General features: G+C 33.9%; 2 protein-coding genes across 2 annotated transcripts in view; both read right to left on the bottom strand.

Annotated features, from left to right (window-relative positions):
* The window catches only part of LOC148239150 (uncharacterized), a 250,026-nt gene that overhangs the window by 39,298 nt on the left and 195,136 nt on the right, over positions 1 to 15,592 (bottom strand). The window lies entirely within an intron of this gene.
* On the bottom strand, positions 1,560 to 5,692 carry LOC148239152 (uncharacterized). Its single transcript, XM_088185044.1, has 2 exons — positions 4,966 to 5,692; positions 1,560 to 4,893 (listed from the first exon to the last, which is right to left on the bottom strand). The coding sequence occupies exons 1-2, from the start codon at positions 5,571 to 5,573 to the stop codon at positions 4,326 to 4,328; spliced, it is 1,176 nt and encodes a 391-aa protein (XP_088041170.1). The 5' UTR covers positions 5,574 to 5,692; the 3' UTR covers positions 1,560 to 4,325.

Here is a 15,592-nt window from a genome sequence, read left to right as displayed (position 1 = left end):
TGTCATGAAAATGCAGAACTCGTCAACATTTCTAATATGTATAAAAAAATCACGTAAATTGTATACCAAAAATTATTAATTATTTTTTGTTCTTTCTTTTTTGTCGTTATTAACGTGAAAATAAATAAATAAAATAATTAAAAATAAATTTAATATTTTAAGATTATCTAATTGAAATTTTTAAATTCGGAGTCGGAGTCGGTATTTTTAGGCACAAACCGAAGAACACCTGAGAAATTTATTCTGGAATCTCTCTAGAATGATTTTATATATGAATGCCAGATCCTAAATTTGAGTTCCATATAAGCACGGGGGTTTTATGTTACAGTTACATAATATCATTTTGTTTCCCAATGATAAGCCTGAATTTGGTCCTGTGAGCCAGTAGATCTTACGAAGCTGAAGTACCAGATGATTTCCTTTGTTCCAAATATGAGTTTTTCACGTCAGCTTTATAATTCAAATATATATATTATTGTTTTAAATAATAAGATATCCTTTCGTTAGGTGACTTCTTCCATAACTTTTTCATATATAACAACATGAAATCGACGAATTTTTAATATTATTATATTTTTCAAAGTTTCTTAAAGTACGCGTAAAAAATATTCAGCATTAATATTTATTACTTTTAGAGAGAATTTAAATGTTAAAGTTAATCTAAATTGAAATTGATAGTTAAAATTTATAATTATGTATTATTCAGAAAATACAACACATTATAGATATTTAGAGAATTTTGATACAATAAAAAAAAATGATGTATAGCACTTTTAATAATAAATTTATTTTATAATAAAGCAGCACACATAAGTTATCCACACTCATGTCAAAGTTGGAGATAGCCGATATTGTTACTTGTGAATTGTGCGATATTAACGCATAACATGCCAAACGAAACTTTTAAGTATGAATTATTGCTTTGGAAACACAATGCGCTCTGAGGTTTTATCGAATACGCGTGTTATTTCACGCGCGAATCCATCCCCCATACTCTTTTACGATATCATATTTAGAAACGAACGTGTCTTATGTACGAAGCACACGTGCGCTGAGATATTTTTCCTAAAAATATATCGCAGGCTAAAAAATGGAAAGGCAAAAAAATCTAATCATCGCTTCGGCGAGCTGGAAGCATACACGTTCGACAGAATGTCAAAAAGTATGCCGCTCTACTAAATGCCAATGTGCGAGGCAGGAAGAGGAAAATGAAATATTTGGGCCCTAGACTTTTGGTTGGGTTTTGGATGTTGAAAGTCGGGTTCCGGTACGTTTTTTTTTTTTTTTTTATAAAAGTTTATTTCTTAAATAGACATAGGTAAAATAGCATACAGATATATTAAATGCACAATACTGGTTCATAACCATTTACATTGTTTACAAATTGTTAAGTTATACAATAACATAAAAAGAATAATAAATTATACGAGAATATACTAAATTAAAGGAAAAATACATAAAACCTTTTACAAATTTAAAAAAAAAAAAAATCCAAAAAAAAAAAAAAAAAAATTTTGGAAAAGAATGAAGCTGATGAGAAAAACAAATTATACAAAATACATAATATACAAAATAAAACACATACAAAGGTAAATAAACCTAGCCCTGTAGACCTGAAACTGATGACACTGTGATGAGCTTAACTGCATCAAAGCAATATGTGCTTAGGCATTTTATGTTTGTATTTAAATTTAAGTTTTGCTTTGTCGTAATCACCGATTCTTGAAATTAGTGGGTTTGCGTGGTCTCGCGAGATTTTTTTATAGTATTTTTCGGTTTGATAATAACAGTATTCTTTAATGGTAGGAATTAAATGTTTGGTGTGGAGTTTTTTAAGGTTAGTATAAAACGGTGTATTATAAATTATTTTTATGGCTTTATTTTGAATTACTTGAAGTTTATTAAAATTACTATTACTCGCGTTACTCCACACTGAACAAGCGTAAGTTAAAACAGGTCTGATTAATTGTCTATAGACTAGAATTTTATTTTTTATTGTAAGCGCACTTTTTCTATTAAATATTGATTTTAGAGCCGCAATGGCGCCGAGCCCTTTCGACCGGAGTTCAGTTATATGTTTATTGAATTTTAGTCTGGAGTCCAGGTGTATACCCAGATATTTAACGCTCGCTCTCCATTCAATGTTATGCCCTTGTTCACTTTTAATGGGTGCAGGCAAGGGTTGTCTACGTTTAGTGAATATTATTGCTTCTGTTTTGTCTTGATTAATTTTAATTCTCCATTTCATAAAATATTTTTTTAAGTTTTCAAGGGATTTTTGAAGTTTAACTGCAATAGGTTTAAGACCATAAGAACTAGTAAGGATTGCAGTGTCGTCAGCGTACATTGAGAGTTTAGTATTTTTTAACATTGGAATATCATTAGTATATAGAATGAAGAGAAACGGGCCAAGTATACTTCCTTGAGGAACACCAGCTGGTATTTTACGCGGTGTCGAAAATGTATTATTTAGCGAAACAACATAGCTTCGATTCTTCAGGTAAGACCGTAACATGTGAATAATGTAATAGGGAGTTTCATATTTTAAAAGTTTATACATTAATCCATCATGCCATACTGTATCAAAAGCCTTTTCCATATCTAATAATAAAAGACCAGAACTTTTTTTCATATTAAAATCGGCAGATATGTGCTCTGTTAATCTATTAAGTTGATGCGTAGTCGAGTGATTTTCGCGGAAACCAAATTGCTCATTAATGAGTTTGCTATTAAGAGATTCCTTTAATCGAGATAATATAATTTTTTCAAATAATTTGCTAAATGAGGGAAGTAAACTTATCGGGCGGTAGTTAATTGGTATGTTATCTGCTTTGCCAGGTTTTTTTATCGGATGAATTTTTGCCGTTTTCCAGATTATTGGGAAATATCCAAAAGATAAGCATGAATTAAAAATGTTATTTAAGTACTTAAAGCAAACAAAAGGAAGGTTTTTAATCAATATATTCTCTAATTTATCTATACCTGGAGCCTTTCTATTTGATAATCGTTTAACAATACTAAGAATTTCTGATATGCCGACTTGGTTAATGGATTTTTTATCTATTGGAGTTTTACTAATATCTTTAATTGCCCGGTCTACTTTATTTTGGGTTTTTTGGTCAATGTAATTTTGCGTAAGTTGATAAGATGTAGAAAATGTCTCAGCTAAAATCTCGACCTTCTCCTGAGTCGTGTTAGCTACGTTGTTTCCGGTTTTTAAAGGTGGTATATTTGAGTTTTTATTTTTAAGCGATTTCGTCATTCTCCATAAGGAATTATCTCCCGGTTTCAAAGCTTTTAGTTTACGCGACCACGAAGCGTTTTTGATGTTTTGAATTTGAACGCGAATTTCATCAGTTAGTTTGTTAATTAGAGTTTTAAGTTGGGGCGATTTATTTTTGTGCCATTGCTTTCTCATATTATTTTTAATTTTAATACGTTTAATTATTTCTGGGGTGAGTTCTATGTTATTCCAAATATTTTTACGCGACGGAATTGATGATATTTTGGCCTGCTCGATCACGGATGTTAAGTAATGAATATCATCGTCAATAGTTTTAGTGTCATTTGAGGTATAATTCTGTCGTTTAATCAACACCCGAGACTCTACTATGCTTCTGAATCGCTTCCAATCAGCCTTTGCATAATTGAAAACGACCTCAGACACCATCTCGACCTCACCGTCCAACGTAAAGAATACTGGAAGGTGGTCCGAGGACAGAGCCTGGATGCAGTGCATGTTTGAAATCCGGGAATTACCCTTGACCAACGTTATGTCCAGAATTGACGGAGTCGTGTGGTTGGTAGGATAATGCGTTGGGGATTTCGGAAAATTTACAGTAGTGTCCGTATCGTGTAAATAATCAAAGATTAATTTACCGGATCGATTCGCACCGGGGCAATCCCAATGCATGTGTCTCGCGTTAAAGTCTCCAGTTAATATCACGGATTCTCCAAGACGAAACACATCATCAAGGTCACCTCGAAGCAACCTGTCACCGGGAGAATTATACCCCGCGACAATTATTATTAATTTATTATCGTGTTTAATTTGTATCGCGACAGTTTCAAGATTAGTCGTGTTTGTTGTAATGCGCGCGTGTTTAATTGATTTTTTTACAAATATCGCGACCCCTCCGCCTGGCCTTGAGAGACGGTCCCTCCGGAGGCAGACAAAGTTCGGTATAAAAACGTTGACGTGTGGTTTGAGGTAAGATTCGGTGATTACGACAATATCAATTTTGTACTCACTGATCAGCAGTTCCAGTTCTCCAGTTTTATTTCGGAATCCGCGTGAATTCCACGTCAAAACGTTGAGCCCCACCTTAGAAGAGCACATCGAGATATTCGACCATCATCAAGGCGATCTCCATTTTGCTGGCACACTTTCCAGCCTTGGTCCTGATTTCTTGAAGGACGAGCAACATCCTGCGTAGCTCTGAAGTTGGCATTGTGTCTGAGAGGGGCTCCTCAGGCTGCCTGGTTTGGGGACGTTGTGGCGCCTTGTTTATTGGTGCTGGTGCGGCGCCAACCTGGGCGTTCCATGAAGTGGCTGATGAGATCACTGCTGGGGTGGTTGAGGTTTTTACCAACGCTGGTTTCATTGGTTTCAGTGCAGGAAATTGCGCTTGCTCGAGGTTGAATATGTTGTTCGGCTGCGACGAGTGAACAGTGGGAGTCGGTCTCTGTTGTCTCTTCTGAGTTTTCTGTAGGTATTCTAACCTACGAGGGCAGTCCTTAAAATTGGCCGGATGGTCTCCTCCACAACCAGTGCAGATGGCGGGTGCTTCTCGGTCCTTCTTAGAGCACTCGTTCGTGGCGTGGTTTCCGGGGCATTTGACGCACCTGGGAGCTCGTTGACAATTTCTTGCAGCGTGGCCGAATTGTTGACACCTGAAACATTGCGTTAAATGCAACTTATTACGCTTGTACTTTTCAAGCGTGGCCTTGGTGAAGCAAACGTACCGGATGCTTCTTATAGTGCTCGTTGTTGTATTAGCCGGAAACTGGACAAGGTAGAGCCTGGAGTCTCCTTGTTTCTCGGTCTTGGTCTTCATTGCCGTCACCTTGACGACGCTAAGTCCTTGACGTTCGAGATCTGCGGCAATGTCTTCGGTGGGGACCTCTGGGAGCCCTCTCAGCACGGATTTCACTGTTTTATCGTCGTCGGCGGTGAATGTGTGAAAGGCGCGTTGGCCCTTCAGTCCATCCATTAACAACGCGCGTGCTTCAAACGACGCGCAAAGTACTGACACATTGCCACTTCCCGTGTATCGCAACGAGAAGTTCGATGTTTTTGTGATCGACTTAATTAAGTCGATCGTCTGGAGGTGTGTTCCCGTGATCTCTACGATCACAGGCGGTATCCTCTGCTGCTTCCTTTCGATCACTTCGGGAAGCTTTTCATACCTGTTTTGGCTCGTGGTCGGAGGCATCTTAGCATCCTGGGAAACTTTCGATGTCTTTTTGGGTACCTGCCACTCGTGGTCTGGCAGGCCTGAAGTTGATTGTGAGGCGTTTAGGTACGCCTTCAACGTTCCAAGAGAACGCTTGCGCGTCTGCGCCTTCTTCATGGCGCTGTCTTTGTAGCTAATTGCAGTGGGCGTGTCTATCGTTGCAGAACGGTAGCGGGGGTGTCCTTCGTACGATAACGGAGCGAAGCGCGAATGCGACCGCTCGCGTCAACAGCACAGAGTGGACTGGTTCCGGTACGTGATTGATGAAACCCTATCGTAACGAAAGCCACAGCAGAATCCGTTGGCGAAACGTAATATATTTTGTTTTGTAAAGAAAAGCGCGTTTACACAATATGTACTGGAGTGTTTATACATGTATAATAATCGATTTATTGCTCATAACTTAACTAAGGCTTTGTTTTAATAAATGAATTCATTACTTTTGGATGATTGGAGTTTATCTTGTTTTCGAAAGTTAATCAAAATGTCCTTACCGGAAGTCAAACGACTAAATGTCGACCAATTGGCAGTTAATTTAGTTAATTAATTGGTAATTGGATTGGAATCGCTCAAAAGAATGTGCAATTATTCTGTTATTGGTATATAGGCAATTCAATTATCATTTTAATTATTGTTTGTATTTATAATATTTCTATTGGCTATATAAAGTGAAAATTGCGTTTTAATTAATTTATTGTTTAAAAATTAAACTATGCATAAATGATTTTTGTAAATATATTTATTGCATTTTGTGGTTCCTTCGTTTTAATAAGTTAACTTATATAATTAAATAATTAAAATACATTCATAATAATGGTTACAAAAGAAAATTTACTATTTTATTAGAATTTGCATTTTAGCATGTCATAACTTTGAAAATAAACCATTTACAATTGAAAGTGGGATCAAATGATAAGTCAACTAGATTTTTTTAAATTTAAATGTATTCTGCACTTGCTTTAAGATATAAAAAAAGCAACTGGAACTGTAGTTCGAGCTAAAATATATCCGCAGCAATTTTTTATATATATTTACTATATTTCTTTGTATTTTAAAGTATAATGCATGATAGTTTCAGATATTTCACACAAATAACATACTGGTTAATAATACAATAAATAATCAGAGGCTTTGAAAATTTTGCATTTTCATAAGTCTGATATTTTTAGCCTTAACATTAAATTGTCTATTGATGTTTCTCACAATGTGCTCAACATTTCTAGCAACTGTTCTCGCCGATAGGTTTAAATTAAAGCACATACATATATATTCCAAGGGCATCCAAATACCCGGCCAAATGCATTACCCGGTTCTACGGGTATTTTCCGTGAAAGAACCGGGTACCCGGTTCGGTTCCGGGTAATTTTTGTAAGCCGTTAAGAGTCTAATTCTTATTATATTTGAATCTTTGATTAAATATGACGTGATATATTTAATTTTACTTTAATAATTAATATCAATTTTTTTTAAAATAAGGTATTGAAATAAAATCAATATATTATGTAATTATTAATACTTCACTCAATCGAAATATTTTTACATTCCATTGGTAGGTACATATATACATATACTTACATACTATATACATGTGTAACAGTACAAAACCGAAATATTTACTTTAACACATATTTGGCAATAATAATACAAATTGCACATGAAAAATACTAAGGAAATAAATTTATTAAAATTATAAAAGAAATTAGATTATTGTATTTATTATATGTATTATATGTAGGTAGAGAAACAAAGTTTTGGTGATGTTCTTTTTGTAAAAAGTTATATTTTAAAAACACTAACGAATCTAATGTGTTATATTTTTACCCTACAACGCAGTAAAATTTATTTTTATTTACAACTGCATCCTTTCAAAATAATCCTTATCTATGCATTCGCTTATCTCGAAATCTATAGGTCGCTAAGTGCTGTTCATTTTTTTGTCGTTCACAGACGTGTGTCGCTTAAGAACGCTCTTCCATTTAATTTGAAATAATGGAAAAAAATATTTAAATGAAATTAACCGGATACCCGGTAAAAATTACCCGGTTTTCGGTTCTATGAAAAACATGGCGGGTAACCGGGTACCCGGTTCGAATGCCCTATATATTCCTATGACACATTTCCTTGATTGCATTGGTAAATGTTTTTTTTTATTAATTAATAAATAAGCTACATGAAAACTGATTAAAGTTTTTGCTTAATTTTTATTGTCGCGAAAAAATGCGTTTTAATAAAAAAATGTTGTGAATATAGTGTCGAATGCTTCGTCTGGTAATGTTGACGTACAAGGTGTGACCAAAAAGTACAGTGAATAATTTTATTACGAACAAAGTAATAAGCTTATGTCAAATTCGAATTGATCTTCTTCAAAGTATTCTCTTTGGCTAGCAATTCACTTATCCCAACGTTGATTCCATGATTAGAAGCATTTTTGGAAGGCTTCTTTCGGAAGGGTCTTCGGTTAATTCGTTGTAAATCTCGTTGTAAGTCTTTAATTTTTGTGAAGAGCCAGAAGTCGCATGGTGCATATGGTGGATGTGGACAAAGGAACGTTTTTTCGGCCAAAAATTCGGCCATTGGACCCTGTTTCTGGTCTCTTTCACCATACATCGTTTCGAAAACGTTGCAGTACGCCCTTGTAATATTAATAGTTTACAGTGGTCACACTATCGAAACAAAACAATTAGCATGAAGTTGAGGTTCGATTTTGACTGGCGTGCCTTCTTAGGGCGGGGGGAGCCACTCGTTTTCCATTGGGAACACTGCATTTTCATCTCAGTCATAGCCATATATACAACTTTCATCTCCAGTTATAATTTTGACCATGAAGCTCGGATCTGCATCAAGACGATCCTTCAATTCCGTGCAGACATGCAATTTTCCTTCTGTTCGTCAATCAAAAGTTTGGGAACAAATTTTGCACTTAAGTTGGTGATTAATTTCAGCAGCAATTTATCCTTTCCCATAGAAAAATTTCTAGGTGTGATCAAAAATTGACACAACCATCAAACACATGTTGCTACGACTGATTAAAAATAACAATATTGGAAACACAATGTATTCTTACAATTCGAATTCATCTCTTATTTTGCTTATTTGCTTATCTTTTTGCACTTGTCATTGTTCTTATGAATTTAGATGCGGGCTTGTCAATTGTCCTTTGAACGTATATAAAACAAATTATATTTTTATTATTTTATAACGGATAATTAAAGCACTGCGGTTATATTATAAAATATATAAATATTGCAATAAAAAAAATAAAGCATGAAATAGTATAGTATATTCCCCGCTGTGATCGTTATTTTGGCTGTCATAAACAAAAGCGGCAATTTCATATTCGTCAGTCGTTCTTTTTCGTTAATGTACCCCCTGCAATGCGACTGTCAAAAAATTGCATACACCCACACACGTTCGACCGTGACGAGTCCCATATTGTATACAGGTAATCGGCGACAATGTAGAACGCCAATAAAATATACGCAAACATAAAAAAAATTGTATTACAAGTATTTTTATCAAGCTTGCGAAAGGTGAAAAGTCAACTCAATCAAAGCGAAAGCTTTAAATAGCCGAACTGAGAGCAAGCAATGTTAAGTTTTCTTAATATCCGAGTGCTTAGCAAAGTTATTGCCGTCGACGAGTTCGTGTCACCAAGTCACCGTGTAAACTTTGTGTTTCGAGGTAAAACATAAACACGATACCGCAGCCGCAAGAAATATTTGACAAGCGCTGGAATCCAGATTTAAACAGCGAATCCAAATAGTCGCATATTAAATTAAAATAAAGATTACGTAGATAATCACATTACATTGTTTTCGGGTTACTTATAAGCATAAGCATCCAAGTTAAAAGTATTAGAATTTAACCTTATAAGATATTCACCCGCAAAGGCTGAAGTTATTCAAATCACATTACCAGACGAGTCGATCAACGTCGCAGCAAAACGTGAAATCAATTGACATGAGAAAATGTATCTCAAAATATGTTTTTCGCGAATATCAATTTTTATTATTACATTATATTATGTACAAGGTGTATCTTCAATGGTCTGAAGGATATTAAAAATGCTGAATGTTTGATTAAATAAATTAAATTTTGTTTATTTCACTGCTGCATACGCACTTTTAAGGAGACAATCATAATAACTACAGTATACTCAGGATTGTCCATGCCAGTGCTGTGGAGGAAGGCACAAATAACTATCATTATTTATTTTGTTTTAAAATATGTATAATATTGTATATATACAATGCAGATTCTGTGATTTTCGTTTGCTCTTGAGAGTCTCTTAAAAAATTTAGAATATCGTAAAGTTTCAACAAAAGTCAGTGCCGTCTTGTCCTTGACAAGACGGTGTCGTAAACATGTCATAAAGAATAGTAAAAATAATAATCATAACCTTGAGTGATTATAAAACGACGGATATAAAATATAATAAGTACTATAAACGTCGATGAATATAATACTTATTGTTATTTATCACACAACTGTAGCCATTTACAATATTAGACACAATAATGTATCGATGACATAATTAATGAATTTAGGCAAGCGCGCTTAAGGCACATACACACAACATAATAAAGAGGCGTGTGTATTCATCCGTAGCAAGCGATAAATTCGATAATAGGGGCGTCCTAAGATACCTAGGTAATTGTATATTGAATATTAAGGGCAAGCCACGAGAACAAAGCACCATCACCACCACCTCCATATCGCTTTCGCCCGTATGGCTCGATCGGAAGACAAACTGTCATCTTGCGAAAGATAATATTTACCGCCGAGCCGTAGAGGTAGACACAGAAGACTATGAACGCACTTAAACCGAGCGCTGATAAAGACGAGTGTTTATTTGTCTTCGCCTCCTTCACATCCTTTCGCCTTCTACCCGTTAAGCACTCGGAGGATTAAATTGAATTAAGCGCTACCCTTTCTCTAAAAGATGAATGAAATGTGTAAAAACAGCTTTGATATAGAGGCGTTTGCGGGATGAGTGGTGATGTTATACAGTGCAATAAATTTTATATCGAATTTGTACAAAGCGTTCTCTGGGGGGGTAAAACATTTTTAATATTCGAGCGCTCTCGGTAGAAGTAGGAAATTTAATTTATAAATTTCGATTGTTCAATTTGTGATTTTAGGTGGTAGATACTCATAAAAGTCATGTTATAAGTTTTTTATATTTTGATTGACATATTTATTGATATATTCTTCAATATCATATACATTTAATCAACTTATAATATGATTCATACTCTTTAGAAAACTATAAATTGGCTTTATTGTGCCGTATTATTATATCTATAAAACTACAGTTATTAAGATTATTTTGAATTATTAAAAAAAAACTATCGATAGTAAGACATTTTTTTTGTCATAAATTTGACCATCCTGATTAATGTTTTTTCTCGAAAAAAATGTTAAATCAAAAATTCTCATTTTTCAAAAAAAATTATGAAGCATTATTTATTAAATAAAATTAAATTTGTACGAATATTTTTAAAATGTTTACAACCACTACTCTTTTTATAACGCTACATAAGTAAAGGCGGATTTATGCTTAATATGCATACCTCTTAAAAGGTTTTAATAGAGGTCTGGGAATTTTTAACACTCGAACTCGCCTTATTTTTGCTTCAGTAATAAAAGAAGACACTCAAATAAGAAACATTTCCGAAGGAATTTGTGCCAGGTGTTTTAAAATATATATATATATATACTTTTTCGGAAGATCGAGAGTATTTTTATGATCTATAATTTTGTATTACTCTAACCGGCCGGCGGCTTTATCTATGTTTTGGTGATCTAAAACCCCGCTTTGATAAGAAGAAATAACGTATGGGAATCGGCAGAATGCAAAACGATTTAGGGCTATTGTTTTTTCGATAATGCAAAAATAGTTTATTTCTATTGTTTTTATAAAATAGCAACAGCTGTTATTGATAATTTTCTATTGATTATTATTTTTTATTAATAATAAACTCATTTTAACTGACCATATTAACACACCTATAAAATAAAATAAGTTGCGATGAATTTCAGTGGCATATTTTTTCGCACAGTAAAAACGGATCACTGAACGATATTATTCTTTGCAGGATTAGGTATTGACACGACCATCTAAAGGACACACTGTATGTTATGCTGCAACTTTACGTTACGCAGACCCTAGTGAAATTGACAGTGTAAGAAAATTTTGAATTTTTACTATCCGTGTATATAATTGTCGAATATTTCTCGTACAATATTTTCCAGTAATTACATAATATGTATTGGTTAATAATATTTATCCAAGACACTAATAACAATCGAACTATTCCGAGTTAATTTAAAAATGAGTACATTCTTAAATAAGGTTTTAATATACGTATATGATACTCTTCAAAAAAGCAAATTTATAAATATATTGAAACAAACATACTAAAAATGTTAACAATCCAAAGTTAATTTCACAGATAATCCATATTATCTGCGATTTTTTTAAATCCTACATAATGACACAAAGGGGCCGCTGTTAGATATTTAATCAAGCGAAAAGGACTTTGGGTGGCGTACACTTTTGTGTGCGTTTTACAAAAAAGCGGTCTTTATTAGAGCCTAAATTTAGATATTGCCCATCTAAATTCAAATAAAACGCCAATGTGCCAGTCAAGTGTATGGCGGTAGTGGCCCTGCTGTAAGAACTTTTTTGTGTATACTTTTTTCTTTCTTTCTTTCTCCTTTTCGCCTCGGACATAAAGCGGTCAATCGGGCGTAATTTATACGCGTACATATTCCGAAACGCAATTTTGGATTTCGGCTCGAACACGATTCGGTCTCTATCTCTCTGTTTTAGGTTTAACGAAGGCGTAAAACCATTCCCCATATTACCATATAAGTCAGGGTATCAGAGGAAATAACCCGGGGCTACGGGTAACAAGTGTTCGGAGCAAGTCATTAGGAAAATCTAAGGCTTAGTGAAAATTTTGACGGTCCATTGAAGCCGATCGCGTTAATTGATCGGACCTTCTCAAGACAATACAATACAATACAATACACCGATATGGTTATTTTGTATCGATTCTTTGAAAAATAAAATAATAATAAAATGTAAGACGTTGGAGGTAGACTTGAACGGTGTGTACGGGTGAGTCTTCTCGTCCAATATGTAAACCCTGCTCGAGATGGCTTTGTGAGTAAACAAGAAGGATTATGAAAGCAACGGAGAAAACATTTCACGATCCGAACTGCGGGCGAAATGTTATTGAAGAATCGCCCTCAAAGGTCCTCGTAAAAGGACGTTTATTTGAGGATTTTGTGTGTGTGTGATTTTGTCTGCTGAGAGCTATATTACAATGTTTTATTATTATATTAAATCAATTACTTATTAAGAGTCTGAAGATCGCGACTCAACTATAAAAATAATTGGCAATGCTAAAAAAACGTAAATGAAAGTTACCACTACGAAAATATTCCATGACAGAATATTTTCATTTATTTTGTAGTATTTAGTATTGGAACATATTAATAGTGTGACATGATTAGAAAGAACCCGCACCGTAACTGCATCTTGTAATTTATTTGAAACGCATTCGAACATCAAAATAGATATTGAAACCATTTACAATTTTTAATCTTCAAGTGCACAAAGAGGGTGTTAAATTAAATGGCTAATCGTTTCGGTAAGCAATGTTAACCGTTATCTTTCGATTAACAATGCTCTCTCTCTCTCTTTCGAGCATCACAGTTAACGTCGGTTATCTCGCGACGTCGACGTCGTAACTACCCTTGCCAAGGGGGCGGAATCTAATTAGATGATTATCCGCAGAATCGTTTGGGGTCTAGCTTTAATCTCATTCACGGGTCCGCTTGTGTACATATTGAAGACACTTTTGTGTCAATACGTCGAACGGTGCCCCTCGATGTTGTGCCACAATCTAGTGAACCATTAAGAGAGACGTCGAAAGCCTAAGCCAGAAAAGCTACCCCGACAGCCAACAGTGGAACTTCATTTCCTTTGGTGGGTTTTCCATGCAAATATTATGGTAGGAGCCCATTTGGCCAGTTTGCGCAACTACCTAGACGTGTTTGGCAGTAAGTTTCATCGCACAGATGCCTTCTTCGCTCTACATACACGTTATAGTAGTTCTAACTATTATAATACACTTGTGCTACGTTTTTATTTTTATTTATATATTAATCATTGAATGTGATATTTGCTTAAAGGTTTTTTGTAAAAATTGTCAATAGAAAAATATGACGTTATAATTAGGACTTTCCTTGCTGAAGCTTGTATGTATTCGATTTCGGTGTATCGGTATTGAATTTGTTTAATGATTGTACAAGTACACCATGTAAATAACAAAAATAATAATACAATATGTTCAGACTTTACATAATAAAAATATAAGTAATAAAATACAAACAAAGAACGTAAAATCAGAACTAGTTTGCAGTATTGCGCTTAATCTTTTAGGACAGTAATCTGACATTTTTATATAACGGTCGTAAATTATCGTTTTAACAAATATAAATATAAAGTAAGACAATCCAGGAATTAAAATACTCAAGTTAAGGACACATTAAATTCAAAATTAGTAGATTTTAATTATTATTCAGTATAGAAAATACAGGTAAAATGCATACTGATGATAATTAAATATTACATTTTTAAAACCAAATTTTAAAATTATTATTAAAAAATTTAGACCACCAGATCAGAAATAAAATTTTTTTCGAAATTGGCAAATTGACCGTTAAAGAAAAATGTTGCAAATTAAGCGTTAAAAGCGCAATAAACCAAATTTTATTGTGTATTTTTAGAGGTACGCGAATATTAATATTTTTGGAATCTCGGGATTCATCGCGATTTACATCTATTTTCTTTCTATATTTTGGCTGCGATGCTCCAGCCATGGTCACTAATTATCTGTAACTATCCCGAGATTCCGAAAAAAAATTAGTCTTTACTTGGTGTCTTCGATTTATTTTTTTTTGTGTATAAAACGGATATTTCAATACGATTACTAATTTTAAAAACAAACCATGATATTCAATACTAAGATAATAAAGAAAAATATTATTACTGATGGGTTTAATGAATTATTGTTCGTATAGTAAGATTTTATTTTTGTAGTAAGCTCGATCTTTCCATTGAATATCGGTCTAAGTGCCGCAATGGCAGCAAGCCCTTCAATGAAAAGTTGCAAAATGTGTGTTTAATTTTAATCTACGTTATTACCCTGTTCACGTTGTAGGAGCAGTGGCAAAGTTTGTCTACTTTTTGTAAATATAATTTAAATTTTTCCCAACTCAAAATATTTGAGTGCAAAATATTTCTTTGAATATATTACAAAATATTCGCGACTGGTTTAAGACCGTAAGCACCCGTTAAAATAGCCGTATTATCAATGTACATAGATAATTTATTTTTTAACTTTGCTATATCTTTCGAATTTAAAATAAAGAGAAATAACATGCGGTAAGTGGGTGAGCAGAAAATAAACAAGCGTGTATATAACAATTTACTTTCATTAAAAAATCGCTTTCGTCAGCACTTCATCAAGAATATCCTAACTAAAAAACAGGAGAGTTAATCCGGACTAAAACCTAAACCAAATAGAGCTACGCCGACTGAAAAGAGACTGAAAAGACAGAGTAAGCAGCCGCTTCCTCTTTACCGTCGACACTGGTCCAGCTAATGACGTCTGGAATCTAGAGCTTAACTCAATATTGAGAGATAAATAAGCCTACAAGGACTTCACGTATAAATATAATTATTACTCGACTAGAAAAAAATGTTGCATAGTCAAAATATTTTAAAACTAAATAGCCTTATCTGTAATGTAATTAAAACAATACGCTTTAAAAGCAAAATTTAACATTACATTTTCGTTAAATTGAAATAGATCGATTAGCATAATAATTTCAAGACTCTCCGCAAAACATCCCCTTACATTCGACCTCAATCCTGAAACGTTCTGAATATTAATCAGCTCGGTCAATGCAATAATAATCGGTTCGCAGGCAGTCCATTCGCATTAAAGCCATCATTTATGCAAACCATTGTTGTTAGGCGCTATTGTTATAAACCGAAATCAGATATTGCGAGCGCTTTAAAAACATTGTCAAGTGCTCATAAATAAAGCACACCCTCC

Source organism: Plectrocnemia conspersa, unplaced genomic scaffold (assembly GCF_051122295.1).
Source record: "Plectrocnemia conspersa isolate PC_06_02 unplaced genomic scaffold, ASM5112229v1 ptg000001l, whole genome shotgun sequence".
NCBI classification, from domain to species: domain Eukaryota; kingdom Metazoa; phylum Arthropoda; class Insecta; order Trichoptera; family Polycentropodidae; genus Plectrocnemia; species Plectrocnemia conspersa.
Note: the sequence above shows the minus strand (reverse complement) of the source record. Positions and strands in the feature narration are given on the sequence as shown.

What these genes read in the sequence shown, in the direction of transcription:
- LOC148239152 (XM_088185044.1), bottom strand. Translation starts at nt 5,573, where the DNA reads ATGAAGAAGGCGCAGACGCGCAAGCGTTCTCTTGGAACGTTGAAGGCG. An exon ending in AGCACTATAAGAAGCATCCG is followed by an intron (nt 4,894 to 4,965) that starts GTACGTTTGCTT and finishes GCAATGTTTCAG; the next exon opens with GTGTCAACAATTCGGCCACG.